We start from the raw sequence: 27,145 nt of genomic DNA, 5'->3' as shown, positions 1-27,145 counted from the left end.
CAAGCTTGAGCAGTGGGCTCACACAAACTTGATGAGGTTCAACAGGTCCTAGTACAAGATGCTGCACCTGGGTAGGGGCAATTCCAGACAAGAGTACAGACTGGGAGGAGAACTCATTGAGGGCAGCTCTGCAGAGAAGGACTTGGGGGTTCTGGTGGACAGTGCTTAGGCAGACAATGATAGGAATTGCTTTACAGTAAAAGAGGGGAGATTTAGATTAGAGGTTCGGAGGAAATTCCTCACTCAGAGGGTGGTGAGGCACTGGAACAGGTTGCGCAGACAAGCTGTAGATGACCCATTCCCGGAGGTGTTCAAGGCTAGGCTGGATGGGGTCCTGGGCAACCTGGTCTGGTGCGAGGTGTCCCTGCCCATGGCAGGGTGGGTGGAGCTGTGCAATATTTAAGGTCCCTTCCAACCCAAGCCACTCGATGATCTTGCTGGTTGACTCATCTAAATCTTTTGTCATTGTTCTTTTTGCTTCACTTTTAATGCATGACTAATATCTACTAAGTTTTTAAACTGTTTTCTTTATGAGTAACATTGAGGCAGCTCCACTATGACTTCGCTATTTTGTAAACTTTAACAGCAGTTTATTTGCTCAAAAAGGTGTATTTTTATACATTTTCTTTTGTATGTCATTTGGAATTTAACAATGGATAGCCATGTCTTTCAGAGCATTATTTGATAATGGTGGTTTTCCTAGACATATTTAATTGCATCATCTTAAGTGGTAGAAGCTTGCTTAGGTACATGATATACACTAGAGAACCTCTGTTGGGAAATTCTCTTTTCCATCCTCGAAACTGCAAACAGTCATATGAACAGCCAACAAACTAAAGATACATATGATGTTTGTTCTGGGTTTGATCTTGAAAGCGTAGCAAGAAAACAGGACGGCAAAAACAACTCAAAGATTTGTAAGTTGGGAAAAAGAACTTTTATCAAGCTGTTATCAAAATGTTTAGCTACAGTTACTTGACATTTGTTTTTTTACTGCACCTGTATTATAATATATATTCCTCATTCTCATGGAACTTAAGCTGTGACAATATGCTGATCACCTCTGTAAAACTTAAATAAAAAAAAATAAAAAAATAGAAAAACTTTTATGAAAGTCCTGTCAAATTGAACAGTGGACCGTCTGCTCATGCAGTATAACAGAATGGTTTTCTGATAAGGCTGGCTTGCTCCTCTTAGCTGCTAGTCTTTGTTTAAAGGGGGGTGGGTGGGAAGAGAACCCTAACCTTCCTGTGAACTTTTAGCTTGCAAATGACCCGATATGACATGTTTGAACTTAAAATGAACTTTCACATGAACTTTCAGTTAGTCCTCCTAGAAATATAGCAGATGGAAAAAAGACAAATTTCTTAAATATTTGTAGTTTGAAGTGCTTTGACACGTACACCAGTAAAAACAGGGCATGCTATCTGTTTTTGCTGTTTACATTGCCAATTTTATTGTCCTGCTGGGTTAGTTGCAATGTTTGCACTGAGAGGTGCTTCTGTTTTCTTTTGGTCAATGGATGTCATGCATTTTGTTTTGTGAGTTTTATGTTTGTATTACTCCTTAATCAGGCATATGAAACTCTTCCAGATTTTTACTCTGTCTGTAGGGATATTGTTCTGTATTGACAGAGTCAAGCTAACCTTATGTCAACCTGGTGGAGAGAGTGATGATGTTATTTACGAGTGATACATAAAATTTGTCAGTCTGATTCACTTTTCAAATATGTTCTGAAGGAACTGCTGTTTTAATCTCTTCAGAGTACTTGTGTAAAGCTTTAAACTTGTAAATATTTGCGATCACAGATTAGCTGCAGGTGAACTACAGTATAATTGTTTGTTTGGCGAGGTGTTGATCCTGTGCTGCTAATTTTCAAGAGATTGCACCTATTGATTTTTGTCCAGTTCAAACTCGAACCTGATGACATGGCAGTGTTTTTTCCACTTTATTCTTGGCATTAATATACCTAATACTGAACACGGTAGTCGCCCTGGTGCACACACTCACTCTGTTCTGTTTCTGTTATCAACAAGGAGGCTCATGTTAAATTATTCCACTCTTTTCTAAGCTATCAGTAAAGAAGCTGTCACAGGTTTCTCATCCTTCTTGTTTTGTTTCTTTGCCAAGCAAGGTACTGCAGTCCACTCCAGCAAGATACAGTAAATGTGTGCTGTGTGTGTGCGATAACTGGTTGTTAAGTGGAAAATAACTATTTTCTACTGTAGTTCTAAGGCTACATTCTGTGTCAAGTATTTTTAAGTACACAAATAAACATTTCAAGCATTTTGTTAAAAGGCTCATTGAAGTCATAAATTTAGTCACCAGTCTGCTGCTTGTGTTTCTAAGTCAAGGAGGACTGTTATGTAAAAGATTCTCTTCTGTGGCAGTACAGCTATCAATTACTATTTTTAAGTGCATTTGATTAACATGTATCATAAAAGATTGTCTTTGAAGTTATACTGAAGAAGCTAAAGTATTGATTTTTAACCGCTGTAGGTTTTGAAGGTGGGGCAGTGAAAGTTCACGGAGCAAAAGGATCACCTCCTTCAACGTTTTATAAGGTATTAACTCTTACTATGGAGTGTAAAATGTTTTATTACTTAGGAGAAAATGCTTAATATTTTTCTGCAAAAAAACTGTTGCCACTTTAAAATCTTCATAATCAGCTGGAGTGGGCAGAGGGGTAACAGAAAGCTAAAGACCAAACAAACCTTATTTGATTCTTAAAATCATGTTTATTTGTATAACAGGTAAATCCAAAAATAGTCAGAGAAGGCGGAAATGGTTCTCTTACAATAATAATGAATCTGTTAGCACACTGTCACTTTCATAATACTTAGTGAATTTTGTACTGGCATACCAATCATACTCCATTTCATTATGAAATTTGAAAACCACCTAGCACATAAAAGTTAAATAACGGGATTTATGTGAAGAGAGAAAATAATTGAGATAGATAATTGATTGTATAGTTTCCTGAAATATCTGTTGAAAGAAACCTGCACTCCTAATAAAAGTGCAAAGTTTTATATTTGCTACTAGATTATTTTTTTCCTAGTGGTCTCCATTTCTTGAATGAATTCTAAGATAGTACACTTCTGGCAGTGTACTGGTAGGGGGCTGGATCCTTTTCCTGTTTAAGCTAATAGTAAATCTGACTTTTACAGGAGCAAGGCAGAGTTCAGCAATTAACTGCTTAGCATAGCCATATCAAAAGTGAGTTAACTTAAGTAGTGAATTATGCAGATCTACCAGTACTTATTTGAGTAATATGATATGTGTATAACTTAAAGAAAAACGTTTACTGCATTTTAAAATAATTGTGACACTTTTAAAATCCATTTTATTTAAGATAGAGTATCAGTTTTTAAAAAATAAAATATTTCAAGGATAGTATCACCAAAGAAGGTTTAGTTTTGGCAAATTGTAAAGTTAGCATAGAACTCCCTGCAGGTGCTGTAGCTGGAACATATTGACAAAGCATTTTTAGCATTGCAGATAATTAAGCAGGAAATACTTTTCTTCCTTGGTTTGAGCATGCAGTTTGAAGCAAGACTTTTTTGCTTCTGCTCAGCAAACGTCAGCAACTGTCTTGTTCAGCAGCCTTATCCACCTGTAGTTTTTGTTTTTGACTTTACACTTGTGTACTTTTGTACAACTAAAGGAAATAATTGAGACTTGATACTTTGAGCTAATGAACCATGAAATGGAGTAAAGTAAATAAGCAGAATGAGAGTTTTTTTTATATAGCAGTGAAGTAAGTTTTTATTATTTTATTATCATCTCTTATGTAGGTAATTTTAAATATATCTGTTCAGGAATCATTTTGAATATATCTCATATTTAATACATTGAATGTTGTAATATTCTAAAATATGCAAGTTAGACTTACTGTGAAATGTTTCAATTTTTTTGAAACTGTTAATAGGCGTGTAGTGACAAATGGACATAATGCTTTGCACACCTACTTTAGAAGTCTTCCTTTAGTTTTCAGTTTTACAGTTTTGCAAATCTGAATCTTCCTCTAATACCATTCTGAATTTTAAATAATAGAACAAGTTTCCTGATGATTGTTTCTTATTATTCCACTCCGAGAGCATAAGGAAAATAATTGTCAGAGGCCATTTATAGTATATCAATATTGTCTCCTATATAATTCTGTAATCCCTCTATCGTTAGGTAAGTGCCACTTACCTTGATGGTTTCAGAGCTACTGCTGTCTGTCCTGTGGGAGGTCCAAAGGCAGTACAAAAAGGAAAACTTACTGCAGAAAGTATTCTCAAAAGGTTAGTATTTGAGGCTGGTAAGGGGTTTTGACTTTTTGACTTCAGAAATAATGAAAATAGAACAGTGACCTGATGCTAATCATTAACCTCGTAAGAACCATAGAAAATTATAATCTTCCAGTTAGGAGGACATTTCAAGACATGAACAGTCTGACAACAGGTTTCCTAAACAACTTGTAACTATACTTTACTTGACAGAGGGGGGAAAAGTTGTCAAAAACTGTTCAAAAATAGACAGCTGGATAGTGGAGGGAGACCCAAATTTATATTGAAAAGCTATGGTTTAGACTAAAATTTATTAGATGCCAGTGAGAAACCTACATGAAGGTAAGTTTCATTGATATTTTTTTTTTTCCCCTCACAGAACTTATCAAAAGTCTTGATGCTAATAATATAGGCAGTTTACCAAGTTTGTTTGAAACAAAATATCCTAGTGCCTTGTAAAATGAGACTAATTATTTTGTTTGCCTGAATAATTTTCAAAGACAGCATAATAAACCTTTAATCATATTGTTAGTATATGTCAGTACATTTGGAGGAGGGATTCCTCTTAAATATAATTCCATGTCCTCACAGAAGTCTCTAAGTATTTATTCCCATAGCACACAAACTTTCTAGTTATGTGAGCTATTTCTTTCAGCAATGTTTTAGACTTCTCCTCCATTGTATTATAGACCTGTGGAACAAGCCATGTAGGCTAGACACCTCTCAGAAATGCAAGCTTATTTGTGGACTTGGAGTAACAGAATGCTTATATGCCCGTGTACAGTGCCATGATGAGAGAGGAGCTGTGTGATTTCCCTCAAGAGACATAGCAGATGAGAGCAGGCTGATGCAGAATTTGTAATTAAGCCCTGAAATCCCTTTCTTCAGAGGGCTGTGGATGCTAAAATGGTACATCTCCAAAAGCTACTGAGAAAACTGATGAGAAGATGGGGGGTGGAAGAACCTTCAAGAGTTGTTAAATACAAAGACACTGTGACTCAAATATTTGGAAGTTGGGGTAGGGGGAAATTGGAGGGGGAATACAGAATATAATACATCTAGATTGTATTCTAAAAACACACAATAGCATATATCCTTTTTTGAAACTTTCATGTTTACTCTTGGACACCATTTTAGATGGGACTACACACATCTTTTGTTGGATTGAAACAGATTGTGGTGCTGCTGCCACTGTGAGCTCTAGAAAATTCAACCTGCTTGTTGTGCTGTCCTGTCCTGAATAACCCCTCAGAGAAGGGCTGATGGGAGATAGTCATAGGCTGGTTAACTGGCGTAATAACTGACATCCAGCACATGAGGCATGCCTGGAGCAGCTGTGGCTTGTTATGTGTATTAAAAGTCACAATATACAATATTGACTGTCAGTATATTCTCCTTCATTTCAAACATGTTTGTAAACAATTCAGCTTCTTTATTACAGTAGCAAGACACATTAAAGGGCTAAAAACTACCCACAGAATATATTTGGGACTCTGGGATCTCTAATGTTTTTAGATAAATTATTCTGCCTTATTACAAACATTGTTTTTGCATATTTAGATACCTTAAATCAAGTATTTTTTCCACGTTAATTGAAATAAAATGGCCTCATTTGCAGTACACTGATCACCTTCATCTCTTTAAAATGCATTTCTTTAATTGTTGCGTATTTAAGTCCCATATACTGCTTAAATTTTCAGGTGCCATGTTTAATATTTGTAACAGTGATGATATCAGGATCTTCAAAATGTTCCATTGATGGAAAATATTTTTTTCATCCTAACATAATTCCAGCATTTCAACTGATTAGATCTTTGAAACAGCTAGAAGGTTTCCAGATAAAGATTACTGGAAAACTAGTTTGTGCTTCAAAATTTAACTTATTTTTCCAACATATTAACATTCGCATACTTCTAACAGTTGGATTATTTTAAAGCTTTTTTTTATGTCTCATTTTCTACTGTGACTATTTTGGTTTTTGGACTTTATATGACTATTTTTAAAAGACTGTAAGGGTCATTCACAGTTTATTCAGTGCTTGTGAATTGGACTGTCTTTTAAAAGTTGTTGCTAATGCTCTAATATGAGTATAATATTTGTCAAAAAGTGTTAATTGCTGTCTCTCTTAAGACAGTATGTGTTTTTATAGTGTATTTAAAAAGGTAATGGTCATCCCCATTACTAATCATGACTGGACAAGCTTGGCATTCTTGACACAACATGCTTTTGGTGGAAATGAACTTACAGAACGAGTTTCGGGGATTTCACAAGATGGCAGGCATGAAGAATGAGGAAAAGTTTTCTTTAAAAAACTTTATCTAATTCTTAGCATGTGAGTTGTATGTTCATTAATCCCAACTAATTACCTTTAAGGTTTGAATACAAATTCCTTCTTCAGTTAGATTTTCCTTTGTTGGTGCCCGTGATGTAATGAGGTAGTTTCATGTGTTTATTGGTAGGTCATAATACTTTATAGGAGGAATGAAGATAAGGGCTGAATTACCAGTGTGAAAACCAGGAAGACTGCATGTACTGTAATGCCATTTTCAGCTGCTCTCGTTTTAAAGATTAAAAAAACACCTGAAATTGATTTGTCTTTGCCTGTCATTTTAAAAATAATTTGAATAGAAAAATGGCTCAAATTGAAACCGAAGGATAAATTGAGAGGTGTAACTTTGTAATTATCACTTGATTATATGATTGATACTGCATCACTTGATATAGTATTCAGATGCATTTGCTTAGTGAAAAGTGTTCATAGTCCAGTTTACATCAGAGCTAACCTCTGTGGACCATGTGGGGCTACTTCAAGATAATTACCTCGAGGCAGTTTACTAATTAAAAAACAATCATTTGTTGCAGGACTCGTCTTCTTTTCAGTCAGCTTGGGTATGAAGATTACAGTGCAGTTAACATACAGGTTTTAGGGTCTGAAGATACATATGGACCTCATGCTAGAAGGAGTAGAGATGGTGTAAGTATTCAGTGGAGTGTTCTTAAACTTTTACTGACCTCTTTTAATCTTTCCATATTGTTATCTTTTCCATAACTTTAAAGGAAGTCACTGTCATCTTGGGAATTTCACCCCACCATCTTGCAAAGAATTCAGTGTCATACTTAGTGTACAAAATTATACTGACAAAGACTTTACAGTTTTGGATCTTCCAGAAGCGCTGATAAGAAATCTTACAAAAATGTTATTGTAGTCTGTTCTAATGTTATTCATCTAAAGAAATGTCTTATAAAAGTTCTTATAAAGTAGACTTAAAGTTGTGTCTAGTGCAATTTAAAAGACCACATTATAAAGGTTGTTGAGTCTGGAAATAGCAGAACTATTTTTGCCTGTGCAACTTTAAAACTGCCTGTGGGTCCTATCTGTGAAACAATCCTCAACTACATAATTCTGTGTCATGTTTTGTGACTTGTTATATTCATCTGTAAGAATGTGAATGATGGCTGTAACTACTGCAGCTGTGATACCCAGTTTGTTTTCCTAATCTAGAATGTGAAAGTCCTTTTTAAAGGAAGAAGACTGTAAATCTTGTCCCCACTTACATACACTTAAAATATTTAGACAGCTTCGCTTGTTCTAAAACAGTAGGATTTAATTCTTTTTTATTAATTGCAGTCTTGCAAAAGCATTAACGTACTGGCATAACTCAGCTCTGAGTTGGATCTTAGGAATGCTAACATGTAAAATAGTTGAAAATTTGTATGTATAGAAAATACTGAAAAAGGTAGTGACGTTCTTATTATAGAAATTGTTCATGTAAATGGGGCAAGTTACATATGCAGCTGCTTACTTTAGTGCTTGGACTTCGGTTTCATTCTGCACAGCAGCAAGAGTTGCTTCCTGATGAGCCATCTGTATGATGTGGTCTCTTTCCTTTTAGGACCATAAACCCTGCTGTGTTACTGAGATTACAGAATCAAAGTTTTGGAACATAGGAACAGATTTTCCAGATGTTGAACTTGTATGCGTTCTCTTTGTACTAGCTCCTTATGATTATGAATTGTATTACATTCTGTAATGTTGTATTATGTAAAGTTTTCTGTATTACTTGTTGTATAGAGTGAATAACGACTTGGAAAAGAACAGTTTCTCTGTTCTTACTGTTCAGTTTGCTTTTCTTACAGTTCACTGAATATGTCTGCTCCTAAGTCTTACATATGTTACAAAAGTAGAGCAGAGCATTATCTATGTTGTATGGAAAGCACATACATGCCAGCAATAGGAAGTGAGAGTTAAGGCTGAAATACAGGAAGATGCTCTACTGCTTTACCCCCTTCACCCTGGTCCTTCAACAATTAGAAGAAACCAAGAGTTAGAAGAAACTAACCAGAAGAGTTTTCATTTGGAAAGCGGTGGTAGGAGTGTGAGAAGAATGGGGGAGGAGTGGGCATTGCTCTGCCATTTCAAACAAAGTTGTAGGCTCCTAAGGAAAACATCTGCCCTTTGGGGTTTCAGAATCATGTATTCACTTTCTTATCATGTATTTCCATACAAAATTAAATGCAGTTATTTAGATTGCAAATAACAGTGCTTAAAACCAGAGCCACATTAGGCTAGGCAATGTATTAACAGCCACGGAAACACTCCCTGCTTTGAAGATTCTACCATCTAAACTTAAGAGAGGGAAATATGTCTGTGAATACCAAGACAGGAATTGGGTACCAAACAGTATTTGGAGCTCAGTGTAAATGTCCGGTATGGCTGAATGAATTCCCACACACGTGTTTCAAACTGGATGCAAAGGTATTCCTTTGTAACTGTGAAGTTATGTATATCCCAGACCTAGGTAGACCAGTATAGCATAGTCTGAGCTGATGTGTACAGCATCGACTATTGCTGACAACAGAAAGTAGCCTTGAGGAAATTCAGAAATGCTTGCTTCCTTTCCTTTTTCAGTTCCCCCTGTTTACATAGTTGTTCCTTGACACTCTAATAGCTTGCTTTGTCAGCAGGAGCAAGGGACCTGAATCAGCATGGAGTAGCCCTGGTGGTATATAATTTTTAATACCTCCTGCTCTGTTTTTCTGTTCTTGAGGAAAAAGGGGTTTATGACAGTGTCACAGTATCCACAAGTTCACGATTTAGAGAATACTGGATGTGTTTCATGTGAAAGAGACATATTAATAGGACATCAGATTTTAGTTCATTATATAAAAACTGCGCTAAATATGGATATAAGTAAATTATTTTACTCTTAACAGTACAAGAAGAATGCTTAATTAATTAAAATATGTTAGTTTTTAATAACCCTTTTACAACATATCTTTAAACTTGAAATATATCCTTGGTTTGCTATTTGTGTGTATTTTTTTTAAACTTATGATCCTGTAAGATAAATGACTGTAAAATAGTCTGCGTCTTCAGTTCTGATACTGGATTCACCTCCTGAGAACAGGACTCAACTTACTATTTTCTTAGACCATAGTATCATTCACCACCTTGCATCTGTGGGCATGGAGGTGAACATAGAACTTAGACTACTGAAGACATGGTACAGTTTAGAAGCAGGAAGCAGATGTGAACTGAATGCATAAGCATGCTTTCTGCAAGAGTATTTCCTATTACTTGTTAATAGTAGTAATTAATGAATCTCTTGATAGCTTTGGGAATGTTTTTTAAAAAAATAAGTTGAATTTGTATCATAGCCATATTCTTCTGTGAAGGCCCTTCATTAACTGGGTTTTAGCCGGTCACCAGTTATGATAAATTGGTAAATATCCCTACATTGGTATGAGCTGGCGTCAGTGAGTTTGTTCATTTGGGGATTTTACCATATGTTTGAGTTGGAATACAGAATTCAGTAGTCTGTTCATATAGTCCCCCTCTTTGGGATAATCTTACGCTATCCAGAATGCTTGGTGTAGGGTACTCCAGCGTTTATTATAAACACACCGTTTCAGCAGCTGCCAATAGGAAATGCATCCCTGTTCTTACATTGTTGAAGTTACTTAAATTCCTGAAATTGACTTGAGATTTTCTGATGTTGACAAGTTCTATAGTATCATTTTTTGTGAAAATGTGACAGTATACACACAGGAAAATGATCCTAATGTACAAGACATCAGCATTTCAAAAGCTAAAATTAAATTTGCTGTTTAATTTTACATACCATTTTTAAAGAATGCAGCTTTACAGAAATGTGGGCAATCCAAATAAGTAGCACTAGAGTTAGGAAATGTGTTAAAAGGCAGTTTCAGAGTTCAGATCCAGCTTGGAGTTTCTGTAGTTATTTTGAAGAGGAAAACATATACCTGTGTGTGTGTTTTTGAGTTTAAACTGTTTACTGAAGTCTTAAAATATGAAAAGAAAAAAGGTTGTTTTGTTATGCTATGATTAAATTTAAGAGGACTCTAATGCATAAATTCATATTTTTATTTTTAGGCCTAATGGTTTAGGATTTTTCACTATGCCAAGCTGTGTAAATTGATAATTGCTTTAAGTAAGTTTGGAATTGTATATGATGGTAACAGCTATGTTTGTTTTAGGGAAAAGGTAGGAGATGCTGAGGGACAGACCTAGAATTTGAAACCTGCTTAAAATACTAGAGTTAGAAGTTCACTCTGAGGCTTTTGCCAGTATATGGTTTCCAGTGGTGAATTTTTTCAGTGGCAAAAAAGAGATTTTTACAGAAGAAAAATCGTAAGAGAGAGTGCTTATCTACAGAGGGAATTGTATTGGCTGTAGAGTAGGGACAGTAGTGGTTGGGTTTACATTTGGAGGGGTGTCCAGTGTTTTTGTTGGAAAACTGCTGGTTTAAAAAAGTTCAGTTCTCCTGTTTAACTCCCAAGGATTAGGTTTGATTTCTTTTTTCCTGAGTAGATCTGTTTGCTTTTTGATGATGAGAGAAGTAAACTTGGCAGGCTTACTTGACCCCCAAAGTATTCTCAACGTGCTTAAAAATAAGAGGACAATTGGTTTGCCCATCCCACCGAGTACAGCAAAGTATTTCTTTTCTTACAAATTACTGTTTGTTATAGTGCTTGGTTCTTTGGGATGGAGAAGTTACTTGGTGTTGTAGCAGTCTGAAATTTCCAATAGTTGATTTCATGGTAGCAAAAGAAAAAGATGATAAAACATTAACCAAAATTATAGTGATGTTGGATAAGCACTAAATGTTCCCATTAGATGTAATTTGAATGCTGAGCTACAGTTACTTTTTGATTTGGCAAATATAATAGATGTTCTTCAAAGCAAATCTTACTTATGCTTTTTTTCGAAGCAGGGTCCTCGGGAAGCTGTTATTTGGCTTGCTGTACATCATAAGCGAAAAGAAGCTTTAGAAATCTTCTCCAAAGAGATTGCACCAGCTGGAACTGGCATGGGTAAATACTCACATCTTTCTCTAAGAATTTAAAGTTACCTTTTCTTTTTTCCTGAGCCTGACTAGCACCCAAAGACTTAGTTCCATTCAGTTTCATTGCACCCATAGTGGTAAAATCGTATTTCCTTTTTAATGTATTTGTTGTAGAGATGAGACATACAGACATGTTTTTAAAAAAGAAAAAAAAAAAAACACAGTAAAACGGAAGTTTTGGAAGTCCACTTTTTCTTTCTTTGAGACTTTTCATCCATCTGCTGTTGTCCCTTTCTACATTTTTTTATCATTCGTTTTTATTCTCCTACTCATGGTTACACTGATATGTGACAGTGTTTTTATTCTGGTTTATGTTATTAAAACTCAGTAATCCTATTTAGAACTCACCAGAAATAGATGTTAAAAATGGTAATCAGCTGGCAAAAATTTATCACAATGACTTTCTGTAACATCACAGTACATGAGGAGCTGTATAGTTCAAGGGTTAAGATTCTCTTCAGCACTTAGTTATCTATGTTACTGTAGTGTGTTTTTTATAAATACTACTGTACTTCTAAGCTGTTTAATGTGTAGCTGCTTATGTAGAGAAGTCAAACTTTCAGATCTAATTAAAAGCGTTTTAATATGATACTGCAGTGAGAATCCTAATGGGCTGCATCTAATTCTTTATTCACGCTGTGCATATTAGCTCCCCAACTTAAATTCTGATTCTGCACAATTATGTCTAGCCTCAAATTAATGACTTTAACGTTTGACTTTGAATGAATGTGATGTCAGGCAACCATTGCAAGACATTTTCCATGGACTTGAGAGAGAAAGATAAAGTACCAGGATTTAATTATAAGCCAATCTTAGTTTTAAGTGTATGTAGTCTAAGTATTTGCATGGGGTTGTGAATGATGTATACTTCTTTTGTTTATTAGATGTTTGTTCCAAAAAACTTTCACATTCGTTCTTTGTAAATTTCATTGTGTTCTTGTAGCTTTCAAGAAGGATTTACTATTTGATCACTTTAAGCAAACTCTTCCTTTTTTCTCCTCTCTGTTCTCTTCCCAAGTCACACCTAAGTGTCACCACTATATCCATCTCAGTTGTAAGTAGCACGTTCACATGTTGTGATTTCACTGCTGCTTACGCTATGGACACTTACCCAATTTTTAAAAAATCCATTTTAAATTTGGGCATCTTAATTTTGAAGATGAGAGCTCAGATACGTTGCAACTGCTTCTCTGTAACTTGTGGAGAAATACACGGGATTTACATGGATCTTCAAAATCGAATTACTTGAGCTTAACCTGAATGTCAACTTCCATAGCACATCTAGCATCCTGATTAATGGGGGCTACTTGTTGCCTTGCAATTAAAAAATTAGCCAATGCTTTATTTTTATTGGATTCAAAATTGTATGGAACAAAGCACATTCTGTGTTGCAATTTTTACAGTGGTATCATGGCTGTAGATAATGTATGTTTTTTAAAGCTGTGTTTATAGAGGCGGGGTCGATGAATGGTCACATCTTTCTTCCTTTTTTTCCTTCTCCCTTCTAAAGGATTGAATACAATTATGTAGAATTAATCAGGAATATTTGTGGAGTTGATTTTAAAATATTTTGCACTTTTGAAGGTTGGTTAGCAGATCAGCATTTACCATAGATACACACTGTTTCCACAGTCGGTTTTTCTAATGAATGAAAAGTTGTACTGTCTCAGTTAGACCAAGCTAGCATTTCTAAAACTAGTTAAGGATTCATAACTGAAGTAGTTTCTCCTTTGTCATTATTTATGTAGGCTATGTAACATTGCTGGAAGTAAAGATCTATTCTTGTTCTTCATTTTATATATGCACAGACAATCCCTAGCAGATATCTCTGTGAACAAAAGAAAGCTGCTTGGATTTTAAAACAAGTGCCTACTTTTAGGATCTGATGTTAATGCATATGTTCTTGTCTATCCAAATTCTTAATGTGTGCCTCTTCGTTCACAAGCAACTACTGTGCAAATAAACCTTGTTTGATGTCAGTAGGTGCTAGGTTTGTTAAGGTTTCAGTTTTTCCTTTCTCTACTATTGTCTAAATTGTCTAAAGAACAAGAAAGTCAAAAATCTGTGCTACTCAACTTGGATAGTACAGCATAGTATTATAACTGACTTACCATAGTATGTGAACATCTATTCCTTAAGGTGGCTGGCAAGCTTTCAGTTCATGTTTTCAGAGCTCTTTTTGGAACCGATGTTTTTCTGGTAGTGTCAGGTTAGACAGCCTGAATGTGCGATTGTGGTGATGCTGGCTTTGTTTTGTAAAGGGATAGCTTAAACTTTATAGAATGTCTTGCAGCATTTGTTAACTAAAAAGTCTCCTTCACTTCATAGGACTGCTGCTAATGAGCAGTAGTGGGAAGGAGCGTATTCCTGGAATTATCTGGGGCATCTGGTGATAAATAGCACTTTTGCCAGGTACAGGAATCCAACAAAGTTTTTGGCCTCCTTGAAGTAAATTACTATTATCAGAGGGCATCAGAGCTGTTTACTAGAATGCTTCCAAATCCTTGAACACATACGCATGAATAGTCAGTTTTCTAATTTGTAAAGATTAAGATTGCTTCATACAGTCAATTCTTTCAGTTGCTGTGATGTAGCAGATTTCCATATTGCTTGCACAGATAAAATGTATGTGTAGAGAAGAGCCAGATTTGGGATTTTAAATCTTTAGTGGGCTGCTTGTTGATGTGGAATACTCCTAAGGCAGTAGTTTTGAAGCTTTTTTTTTTTTGCTAAATCTCTGCAAAGAGAATAATTAATGCAACACTGCCAGACATTTACTAGTAGTGTGCTAATCAATGAATCATCTTCTGATGCTTAGTTTCTGACAGTGGTGTAGGTTGCCAGAACATGCTGTGAAGAGCAGAACAAGGAATGCCTGCTGCTAAACCAGACGGGTCCATTAACAAGACTTAAATTTGATCTTTTGTTGGACAGATGTACAAGTGATGTTGGGAACAGAAGCCAGAATTCAGATTGATGTTTCCCTTAGGTGAATTCTCTAATAGCAGGACCTGATGTTCATAGCTTCCTCCCCCCTTTCCCCAAGCTTCTCTCCCTTCCGTTTCACTCAAGGGCAGGAGTGTCCATGGACAGAGGAGGACCCAGAATTCAAAACTCCTGTACCTTGAGTAAGGGCTCTGTGCACAAGCACCTGAGGCCCCATTTTATACGGTGCTGCTTTGCTTTCTCTTGCTGGGCATTAAATGAAAATAGCTGTGGATGCTGCCTCTTATGTGTGTGCAGCATGCCTATCAGATGTGGTTTTGCACATCCCACATGAGTCTGTGTATGTATGTAGAATGAGTGACTTAATTCTACTGAAATGGTGACAGTTGAGGAGCTGCACACCAGCTGAGGTTTTAAGCATGTATTTTTCTTATAAAGAAGTACATGCTTGCACTTTGAGCAACAAAGCTCTGGGTTTCAATGATTGTCAGCTTTGTCATGGGCCCCTGAGCTCTTCTGTGTCTTCCAGGAGGACAGGTAGTGATTATAAGAGTGATTGACTTAGGGGGTGGGCAGGAACAAACACCTTCTTTTTGTCGGCATTTTCAATGAAAAATAAAGAAACAGGAACAAATTAACCATAATAACCAGCAACAAGGGGAAAGGAGGAATTGCTGAATTGCAGGGTGATGTCACTTGACCTAAAACACTTAATTCAATTTTTTGAACATTTTGAGTGACCTAAGGAAACAACATCCATTTGGTCTGTACTAGACAGAAAGTGTGGGAGGGGAACAAATGAGCAACTAGAAAAGTTTGCCTCCTCTACTTGGACTGTATCTAGTGACTGTGCAGTATGGTTCATAACTTCTTTCTTCTTTGACATAATTGTAATATATACCACCTTTCATCCAGGAATCTTTAGAAGGCTATATAACATGACCAAAAAAGCTTTGTAGTGCAATAACACTGCAAGGTGGTCTGTCTGCTGTACAGATGGTTTCCTGATATAGTGGAAGGAAGCATGACCACAAAAGAACTTCAATCAGGATCTTTGGTTCTGCTTTCCCTGTAAGAAATGCTAGAGAGGACCTCCACTGATATTTAAGGGGACCAGATTAGCCGAATACTCTTCATCTAGGAATGAAGAGTAGAGAGAGGAGCTTTAATAGGTCAGAGTAAGGATGGGGAGTCCTAAGAGTTCCTTCTCCAGTACATGAGTTGTTTTTTTGTTTTTTTGTTTTTTTTTTTTTAATATCTTTAGAGGAAGGCAATGTCAAACCCAGGCTCTTAAATTTAGTGGTGTTAGTCAGCGATATCTTTTCTGATGGAATCCAGGAACACTGTCAGTCCAGGTTGTTTCAGCCTGCTAGTCATTTCTTATGGTGCCTTGAGCTAGACTTGGTAGGTAGCTTTAGTTTGGTAGTAATACCATAATATGGGAATTACAAATTGTAGTTAATAAAGGTATTAATTTCATTAGTGGCCAGCAATAAAAACCTATTTTTGGTGGCTTTCACTTAGTCTAAGTTTAAATCACTTTGGTCAAAATTTTTTGAACTCTGCACAATAAAATTTTCAAGGAATTTTCAGATAATTTCTCAGTCTTTGCAGGGAACAAGAGCAAGATGAAAATAAATTCTTGCTGTGATTAAAAGGCATATTGCAACAATGTTGATGAAGAATGATCTTCATAATGCTTCACAGCAGAGACTTAAAACTCTGTGCTCTATCTTGTCAGACACGTGCTTTTTAGTTGTCATAATGAATCTTAAGCCTTAATGTCAGTATTTATTTTATTTTGACTCATTTTTGTGACTTCGATTACTTTAAAATGTTTTTCAATATATTTTTGTATATTCGTATATATAAAGAGTAATAGAACTTAATCCTTATAAAAGGAGAGCTGTATAATTTTTGATCAGTTTGGGATTGCTGTTTATTATTTTTTCCCCTTTATGGTAGATTTCTGTTTCAGAAAATCAGTAGAAAGACAACCATCCCAAAGCGGTGTGCTGATTTGAAATTCCCTGTTTCTTATGAACTCTTTCTCAATGTCAGAAAGAAAAAATAAAGGAATTTTTTTTATGTATGTTGGAATGGGCTGAAGCACGTGTGGTTTTCTGCTCTGCAATATATACAAGGTGTTAGATCTGCAAGAGAGAAGTTTGGTAAGGTGGCATTAAAAAAAAAAAAAACAAGCTTACGTAATAAAGAAAACTAGGATTTTTATAGCTATCTTGTAACTTTTTTTTACTAATGTGTTTTAAATTCCCATTGTTTTTATTGAAGACCACTGAGGCACATAAGCATACTTGCACAGTGCTTACTGTTCTAAAGTACAAATATCTAGTTCATATTATTCAAATTGCAGATGAGATTCTTAAGCCTAGAGAAGAATCTGAAGTAACTGTATATAGACATGCCATACATTAGCGTGATTTGTAGTTTATTTTCTATTTGGGATGGAACGCTTTCATTGTAAACTTCTCTTGAGCCTGGTATTTAGTTTTCCAGTTTAAACACTTAATCAGTTCTCATTTGGATTATGCACATTTAAAGGGCTTAAAGTGATACTTAGTATTAAAAGAAAACAATCTTATCTTTTTTACAAGTAGCACCCGAGATTACTAAACTTCCAATTGGTGAAATAATGCTTTCAGTTTACTAGGTTTTATTTCCCAATACCTTGAAAGTTGTTGTTTCTTTAACATAATAACAATTTTGTCTGATTTTTAATGCACATATGGTCTCCTGAAAAATAAGTTTGTCTTTAATGTTGAGTCTTAATAGCAGGGTTTTAGAGCTGTTTTCTTGTTCTGTGTTTTATCCTTTGCAGTGAAGAATCTGAGATGCATAGGCTCAGATTTTTAAGTCTGTAGTAGCCTCTAGGAGTTCAGCACAGTCCTGCATAGCCCAGTCTATAGAAATGCATCCTCACTTCATAAAAGGTAGTTAGCAGAGACCAGGCTTGTACTGTTCAGTGAAAGTACTGGCGAAAATCACATACAGTCCAATCAGCCTTATGGTTAGCATTTAAACAGTTTTTTGTTGTTGTTGCAGTGTATTTTATATTGTATTTTTTTTTAAATTTGTATAGATCATTCTGAGTAAAGCCTGGTGTAGAAGAGGCTTAAGAAGAGCCTTGATGAGGGAAACTGTCATTTATAGTTTAATAGTTCAGTAGCTAAGAAATGTTTTATTAATAGCTAAAATCATGTGCTGACCCTTATTTCACATTAAAATGACCGGAGTTTGACACTAAGATGACAGCTGGTTAATACAGCTTGAGATTTTAAAGTGCTTGAGTGTATGTAAATATTATGACTGATCTCATAAGCGTGCTGGAAGATACTTCAAGAAATGTCCTAGTCCTAGCAGTTTATTACAGGCCCTGTTTTTTTGAGAATAACATTGCAGAAGATAGTGTATCTGCTGTATTCAGTGGACATAAAATAATTAGAATGTATAATTGACCACGTTGCAGAAGTACATATTTTGTACTTAACTGTATTGTAGGAACTGTTGAGTTACAAATATATGCCACATATATAATTCCTTAGAATATGAAGTAAATACATTTAATAAGCTGTTGGTTGAACTAATTGAATCACCAGAAAAATGAGGGACAAACAGGTTAAGGTCAAAAAACATAAGTTGGTGAACATGAGACAAGATTGTCTTTTGGAACTCAGTGAAGTTTCAAAGAAAGAAGTGTCACCTTTCGTATTTAAACTACTTAAAGCTTTTAGACTTCCACTAGTCAGACCATTTTGATGCTTTTTACTCCAAAACATTTTACAAAAAATGTCATGCAGTATAGCATCTTTCTTTCATATACTGTGTAATGTTTTATTCTGTTGAAAAATACACAGAATTGTGCAGAAATAGTATTTTTGACAAGAGTAAAGGATAAAAAGAAATAAGAAACAAAAATTAGGTGTGGACTTTAAGGTAGGATTTGAATAGGACAGAACAACTACTAAAGAGGGCAAAGTAATAAGGCTATCCCGCCATCAGAAAATCCAGTGGGGAATTATGAGAGCTGTAATTAATGAAGCTTGTTTTGCTGCAGATTTCTCTCTCTAATTGAAAGGTTGCAACAGAAACGTTTCCTGCTGTGGGTGTCTTACAGGCTGTCATATCTCTGGCATGCATTAGAATATCTTAGAACGTGGCAGTTATACATGTTGAAATAGGTGTTCCTTTGGGCCTGTGTTAAGCGCTCATTATTGCCAGGGCTGGTTTTCAGTGGATCCACTCCCTCAAATGCTTGCATGAAAACAAGAGGTGGTGCAGGGGAGGAGAGAAAAGTGTGTGACAAAGGATGAGGAGGGTGGTCACCAGCTGTTGGAGTCATGTGAGTCATGGTACTCTGTGTGATAGCAGCGTTCATGAAATTAGTTGGAAACTTGCTGTCTTTTCAAACATGCCAGCTTTAAAAGCATTGGTATTTGCAAGACCATCCTTCTACAAGTTTTGTTGGGTGAGAAAATAAACGCAGAGGCAGGTGAGGAGTGAAAACATGCACAGGGGATCAGAAATGGTGGAACTGTTGTATTAAGAAGTATATCTTAAGTGGACTTCACCTCATGTTGCCTACATGCACATCCGTCAGCATACTGCTGCTGAATCACATGGGGATGGGAAGGGAGTGTTAGTATACTTTGATATACTTGAGGTTCTTCAGATTTGGAAGAAACTGGCCATTTGGCCCAAAATTTAGCTTGCAGGTATGCTGGAGAATCATGAACACAAAGGAAAAACATTGATAAATATAAAACATATATGTGTACACAGAGAGGATGACATTTTTCCTAAGGTAGTTGGGCTGAAAATTCATAAAATTGAACATAGGCTAGAAGAAGGAGTCAAAGTGAAAAGACAGGGCAATACTGTAAAGATTTACACAGATCAACAGAAGAGCAGGATTTGCTGAATAATAATTTATTCTTTATTTATAGATTCAAACCTTTTTAAGCACCAATACCCAAAGGAAGGGTACTAAACCAGTATGTAGTCACCTAGAAAGAAGTAAATTTAGTGGACGTAGTGCCAGACACTTCTCCAATCATGCCATGTATTTAGGAGTTAATGAAATCAGTGGAGCTTAAGTGGCAGAATCTCCAATACTGACTCACTGCTTTTAGATGTCCAGTCACCTGAGGAATTTGTAGTGTCAGGCTAGGTCCTCAGGCATGTGAGGGGAAATGTTCCTGGAAGCGGCAGGCTACCTGATCAGACCCTTGAGGCAAAATAAATATCATATTCAGTATGACGATTACACCAGGCAAATCCTATACCTACAGATGAACATGAACAGAATATAGATGGATTAAAAAGGTCTCCAACTGTTTTATGAACTGAAAGGCATTCAGCTCCTTTTTGAGCTGAATTTTGTGCGGTTCCGAGACACAAGAGGCTGACAGCCAGACAGCGATGGTGAGTGAACTTCAAGTGAAAGGTCTTGTTCAAGTGGATGACTGGTGGCAGATAGGATGGCACCATGCTTAGTGATACCTTATCTGCCACCAGATATCTGCCTTGAGGGACTAACGAATGGGGTTCTGATAACAGAAGGTGCTCCTGTAAAGTTTCTGGGAAAGGAGATCAACAACTTCAATTTAGCTGAAGATCTTATCTACTTGATGGTGCAGCCTGATGGATGTTCTCTACAAGTATGACAAATTAGTCATACCTCATTTTGAGATAGACCTTCCTCCAGAAAGGAAGGAGGGAGAGCATCTGCACGGATGCTTAAGTAACCAACCAAGCAAGTATGAAGTACAGCACAAGTAGATCTTTTTTTATTTAAAAAAAACCAAAACAAACAAACAAAAAAAAAAAACCACCTGGAAAGTGTCTTGTGACAATTGATCTGAAGAATTTGTAAGTAACTCAGGAGAAATATGTCTGGCCACAGCAGTAAGCCTGCTCTTACAGAGTTGTGCTTAATCTTCCATTGCCTTCTTTCAGTCTTATTTGAGAAACATGATAGGGATCGAAGCCCTGAGATGCAGGAGAGGTTTTGAGCTCTCGTGCGATCTGTTTACACAAATAACAAATCACCAGCCATAAGCCATGATCAATTTAAGATTTGGTTTCTCTTCTTTGCGTGAAGAGAAGAGGAATAGGAGTTACATATATACACATACACCCCTTTATAGGGGAAAAAAAAAACATACTTATGTGTGCTCCCAACTTACTTACATTAATATGAACAATGAATTGAATAATTGTAAGATAGAAATAAATAATCTTGTTGTAGATTTGGTCTGCCATTGCATTTATGTGCAGGGGTAGCTGTAATATGTTTACAGATGACTCTGCTGTTACAGAAGCTTTTGCGCTGCAGAAGTTTGCAAGACTAATAATAGCAAGTAGCAGTACGAGGTTACTGTAGCCTCAAGGTGTGAGTAGTTGATGTTTTTAGATGGATCGTTTTCTTGTTAGTTTTTAGAGAACTGTTTTGTTGTAGAAGCCAAGTTCCATTGTATGAGAGCAGGCAAGTGAACAGCTTTCTTTGAAACCTTTCAGGAAGCTGAAATATATTTTGGAGCAAAATCTGGTACCCTTAATGAGCAGTTCAGCTGCCTAGCAGGAAGTGAGCCATGTGACTATCCACAGATAATTTAAATTAACTTTCTGAACCTATGTTCAACATGACCTTACCATATTCCGCCTCCTCCCTCAACAACCTAAATAAACAAATTAGGAGCATGAATCCATCAGTAAAATAACCCAGTTAGTTTTTAATGTTGAATGGCAATTTTTTGCTTGAAAGAGCACAAAGGTAATATGTGTAGGGCTGAATCTTGCCTGCATCACTTAACATTATTATGTAACTGTAATGTAAGGGGTTAGTTTCTATTCTATCCACTGCCGTGTTCTTTGCAGCAGAACTTTGGGTAGAGAGGTGGTTATTCATGGCTTTTTTTGACAGGGACATTCTTTTTTCCTGTACAAAAAAAAATTTTTGAGGGAGAGAGGGGAGTTGATACTAACCCCCAATCCCTTCAGATTGTTCTCATATATCACCTCCTGAAGCTTGCTGTGGGTTTTTTTTGTTTGTTTTTATTTCCAGCCTCTAGCTGAAGATAGTTCACAAGATAACCATATTTCACTAACTCTAGTTGTAACGTGCAAATACTGCAGTAGCATACTGGCCAAGCTTGCAGAGCTGCTATGGAATAGCTTCAGGCAAGAGATCTCTTCTGTAACTTTAAGACTTACATACTGTAATCAACCATCCCTGAATCAGTCATTCAAATGTGCGCTGACTTTAATTTTTGTTGTATCAAAATATGTCTCTGATTGTAGAACAGTGCAATCAAGGTAAGGACTATATGATTGCATGTCTCTTCATAGACTTCAGTAAAGCATCTTATTAAACACTATTTCAGGGAAATCACTTATCTGGTGAATGTAGATATGGCTAGACTCTGTATTCTGGACCTATGGTGTGTTGCACCAACCAGTGCTGCCAATGTAGTGTGTCTGTCTTACCACGGCACTGAATCCAAGTTAAGACAGCTTGCTGAGAGGTGGAGGTTACTGGTGCAAGCTTAGTACCCTGTAAGTGTGATTACGTGGCATTTGGTCTTTTTGGAGCACAGGTGGAGGAGAGAATTCACACCTGGAAGAAGCATGAATTAAAGTGAACCCGTGTTAGCCAGGATTAAGCTGGGTAAATGCACCATGTGGGTGGCTTTCCACAGCGTTTGTCTCTAGGGGTCTGCTTACAGGCTTGTTAATTCCTAGACTTACCATACTCACTTTACCATTTCTTTCCCCTGCATTTCTGTATGGATTTCTGATGTATCATGTATGCATATTGTTCATGCCAGACAGAAGGGCCAGAAGCTATGCTAGGGAGAGCAGAACTGTTTCTTTCAGAAATAGTGATCTGTTAGGTGGGTTTAATGTCAGTAAAGTCTGGCAACCTGATGTTGAGAATAGATGAGTTTGACCAACGTATGATCCTAGATTTGCAGTAAGTCTATAATAATGTCTTAAGCTCCAAAATTGCCTATGTATTGAAGAGAGAATGGGATCTAGAGTACAGAGTACTGTAAAACCAGCTACATTAGCCTGTGAAAATGCTCAAGAGATGCATATGAAATAGTAAATCTAATAAAGCTGTACTAAGCAAGTGTATGGATTGGGTCAGAGTTGTTCCTCTGCTTTCTTTAAAAGTGAACAAAACAGCACCACCACCACCCCAACCCCCAGACTAAGTTGTTCTTCTACCAAATGAAGACTACCTGACTGACATTGGCATAAAAAAGAAAAATGGAAAAATCTTCCGGTGGTTCTTCCAAAATAGTTTGATTTGCACCCTTTGAAACATGTATTTTTATTTTAAGTCACAGTAATTTTTCACATTTTGCCCTTTTCACTGCTGTATAAAATGTTTGGTTGTATTAATTTGATACCATTTTTAACTTTCCAGATGTTGCCTAGTATTTATTAAATCTGTATTACAGGAATAATTCAAATTATGTTAAGCTATAAGCTTTGGTATTCTGAAAATGTTTTTAACAGTTATTTTTGTGAATTTCTTTTCAATTTCCAGCACCCGGCCTCACTGGAATAGTTGGAGGGCGCCCTAGAGTGTAAGTGAATTTTTTATTTTAAATCAAAGTCTTGCTTTCTTAATAATGAAATTTAAGGAATTTCTGCATTTCTTGGACTTTCCAAAATTGTTTAGAAAATGATTGCTAATCATGGCTAAATAGCTTTTAATTTTCCAAGTGTTTGCCAGTTTTATGAATAACTTAAAGATAACTGATCTGATATTTTCATTGATTTCTGATAAAAATGCATTTATTATTCTTGTTTTGTGTCTAGGTCTCCAGTTTTGAAGCCATTTTTCTTCCATTATCCAAAAAGTGATGTCCAGGTAAGACTTACTACTTTTTAAAGCCTGTTCTATTTCATTTGAAGCCATTTGAAAAAAAAAATATGCTGACTTTGGCATTTTTTCAGCAACTTTGAGTCCTAAAACTGCAAAATATACTGGTAACTTTGAAAAATATCTTTCCAGATATTTTTCCAGAATGTTATTCACACAATATTTTAAAACAGTTGAACTTGCCAACCTTGCATTGTAATTGATGTGACTCTACTCTTTGTATATGCTACTGGAAATAGCTGTTAAATTCAGTGATCTTCCTCTGATTAACACAGATTTCATCAACAGAGTTGGTTGAACCTTTTCCTTCTGAATACCCTGTCTATAAAAATGGGAGTAGTGACTTCTACTTATATTGGAGAAAGTGTAAAATTACAAAAGCCTTAGACACTAATGTGCTGTTGTGATGAGTGTCGTGGAGGAGCCTGTGAATGAGATCTGTGTGGCCCTATTCAGTTCATAAGAATAGTTTTTTTCAGCCTGAAACACTATCGTTTGGATGACTGTGCAATCCTAGGTGAGAAAGTACAGTGTAAGAGGAAACATTAAGCTAGAGCCCTACTTCTTTTCCATTATGCTTGTACCTGTGTGTAGTTTGAAGTTTTCAAGATAAACCAGAGGCAGAAACTGGCTTTACTGAAAATATAAAATGTTTGGATTTTTAAATGTCAGTCCCTGTTTTTCTGAATATCATCCCACAATTCAGTAAATTAAATTAAGTATTTTAATTGGAGACTGCAGACAAAAATATGTATATGCTCTTCCTTTTGAGGCCTTTAACTGACTTTCAGCTATTGCATACATCTTATGCTAAGGCATCCTAATAATTGATGCAAGAGCTTTCTCACTCATTCACTTAATTGAAAAAGTGACAGACTATTGTTCTGTGTCGGACAGCAACAGTGAGTCATGTGTGATGATGGGGAGCCTTAGGAGCACAGACAGCAAGGGAGAAGGAAAAAAAAAACAATTAACGTTAAAAAATAATAATAAATAAATAAAACACAAACAAGCAAAAACACCTTTGAAAAGAATTAGAGAAAATCAATTTAAAGATTCTAAGCATTTCAGGGAAGGACTGCTTCTGTTTCAGTTTTTAACATGTACAGTGCTTAGCACCAATAAGGCTAAATGTTACACTTCTCTTTGAGCACTACTCTACATTGGTGGGAAATAATTTAAGATTAAATTTACAGAGGAGATGCTGTGCAGTTATTAAAACCAAGTGTATTAACTGTGGATGGTGGAGAAGAGTTACCAGAGCCTTTCTTGCTTTTGAAGAAGTTAGAATAGAACGGCTCAGTTGGAAGAGACCCACAAATATCATCTAGTCCAACAGCCTGACCACTTCAGGGTTAACCAGAAGTTGAAGCATGTTATTGAGGACATTATCCCAATGCCTCTCAAACGCTGACAGGAACAGGACATCAACCACCTTTCTAGGAAGTCTGTTCTAGTGTTTGGCCACCCTCATGGTAAAGAAATTTTTCCTAATACCTGGCCAGAACCTTCCTGGTGCAGCTTTGTGAAGTTCAAGCACTTGTCATCTTTATTGCTGTTTATGTTTTGCTTTATATGAATGGCTTGTCTTTGCCAAGTTTAATATGAAATTATCATCATGGAAGTTTAGCCTGCTGTTTTGTTTATCAAACTAAATGTAAAATTATTAATTAGCACTGTGTTCCAGACTTAGTAAAATGCCTGCTGAGATTAAATAGTAACCTAATCCAGCAGGGGAAGAAAGTGGTGTCTCTTACTCTTCTTCCATACAGAAAATCAAAATCCTTGTTCTAAGTAACTAATCTGATGAACATACTGATATGCTAGTAAAAAAATTTTCTGGTGTATTGCTGTTGAAGTGCAGCAAAGGTTATGTAAAAGCATGGTGTAAGTGATTCAAGTCCTTGGTTCAAAGTTTTAGCTGGGTATTAACAGCAAAAGTCTAGCTAGAGATTACAGAGCAAATAAGGTATGAATTAACTGCTTTTCTAGATTGGAATTTCTGTTGAAATAAATCTAGTGTTTGACCTAAAACCAAAAATACCACGTAAGGAGATTTTCAGATATGTTAATGTTGTCACAGTGGGTTCTTTTGTTTTGTGTTTGATAACACTTTTCTGGATTTCAGGTTGGATTCAATATCACATTTGTTGTGTGCTGCTTTCACTGCTCTTATGCAATTGCTTCGATTTTACCATAGGTCACTAGTGGTTTTACAGTGAAAACATCAGTTATTTTCCAAGTGTGCTTTTTTCTTGTTTAAAATGTAACCTAGAACTTTCACTGGGAAGAAGAATCCTAGCAGGCCTACTGAAGGCAAGAACTTTTCTGAAATACTTATTTTTATCTTCTCCTTGGATAAGCATTGGAGGCCTTTGTTGCTATTAGATGTTTTCTTTCATAAGATTGTTCTCAGACTGCTGAGAAAAATGATCTTGCATTTGCTGAGGACTGAGAATGAACGGTAATAACTGCTGCAGCCAAGGTGGTATACGCTAGTTTGCTGTAGCAATGTAACCTGGCTGTAAGTCTGAGTATTTACCAATGGGCATCCTCCAATGCAGATGAAGTGGATGCAGTTAATTTTTCTACGTGGTTATGCTGTATGATGTAACCAAAGGAACCTTTGCTTGCAACGTGTGTGAATTGCCCAATCACCTAATGAAATACACTTTTTTTTTTCAGATTTCTTGGTGTTGAGGTAGAAGAGTTCCTCTTGTATTCATCAAGTTCCATCTCGATGTTCATCATGCAAGATGAACAGCATAGCATCTTTTAGTTCATAGCTTCATCTCAACACAAAAATAAAATACCCAGTATCAATTTGTTTCTGATGATACCTATTCGCCTATATTCCTGACTGGTAGAGGTTATACCTGCTTAATGATGCAGGGTTGAGAAATCTCCCGTTAGGAAATGAAGGAGAAAAGTTACTTCTTTAGTGTGGGGGTGTGGGAATAGATTTTCTTTTGAGGGGGAAAAATGTTGGAACAGGACAGTCACAGAAATAAAATGTACAAAGCTAAATTACCCAAAACTTTATAAATATTGTATCAGATGGACTTATCAGAGCTAGAGGTGAATGCCATAAATATTCAGCCATTGTATGTGTTCCCTTACAAAATCACTGTATTTTTTTTCCTTACAACAGAGCATACAGAACAGTCACTTTACCATATTAAAGTACATTTCATAGTCTTTCTTTGATATACTACAGCAATATGTTAAATTTATTCTATTATGAAAGCACACAATAGCTTTTTGCGATTTCTTCCCAGTGCAAAGATATTTTTAAGATTAGAATGGATCATTGTTGCTTTTACTTTTTAAAAGGCAGGAGTAAAACCTTATCTGCAAAGCTGTTACTAAAAATATGCCAGATAAATATTTAATTAGAAAAATGCTTTATTTGTGTTTTGCACTGGATTTCTGTCTAATTTGACAATTTGGAAATGGGTATTTTTTCCAGATCAACTTATTTTTAAATGGTCAGCATGTTGAGACATTTGAGGAGGATCTCACATTTACATCAGATGAACCTGTTTCCTGTGATCCACCCAAGATTGACAGTGAATTGAAAGGTATGTTCATCTTCTCTTTGTCAATGTATCATTTGCAGTCTTTGTCCTATAAAATCATTTACT

At 36.1% G+C, this 27,145-nt stretch overlaps 1 protein-coding gene across 1 annotated transcript in view; it reads left to right on the top strand.

Moving 5' to 3' along the window:
* The window catches only part of LOC310898844 (uncharacterized protein), a 62,061-nt gene that overhangs the window by 17,998 nt on the left and 16,918 nt on the right, over nt 1–27,145 (top strand). The window contains exons 10-16 of the mRNA XM_083834407.1: nt 2,500–2,564; nt 4,183–4,289; nt 7,137–7,248; nt 11,507–11,609; nt 23,163–23,202; nt 23,438–23,489; nt 26,971–27,082. Coding sequence (XP_083690533.1) covers nt 2,500–2,564; nt 4,183–4,289; nt 7,137–7,248; nt 11,507–11,609; nt 23,163–23,202; nt 23,438–23,489; nt 26,971–27,082 — 591 coding nt within the window. The remainder of the gene's footprint in view (nt 1–2,499; nt 2,565–4,182; nt 4,290–7,136; nt 7,249–11,506; nt 11,610–23,162; nt 23,203–23,437; nt 23,490–26,970; nt 27,083–27,145) is intronic.

Source organism: Anser anser (assembly GCF_964211835.1).
Source record: "Anser anser genome assembly, chromosome: 4".
Lineage (NCBI taxonomy): Eukaryota > Metazoa > Chordata > Aves > Anseriformes > Anatidae > Anser > Anser anser.
This window is presented reverse-complemented; position numbering and strand designations above follow the sequence as displayed.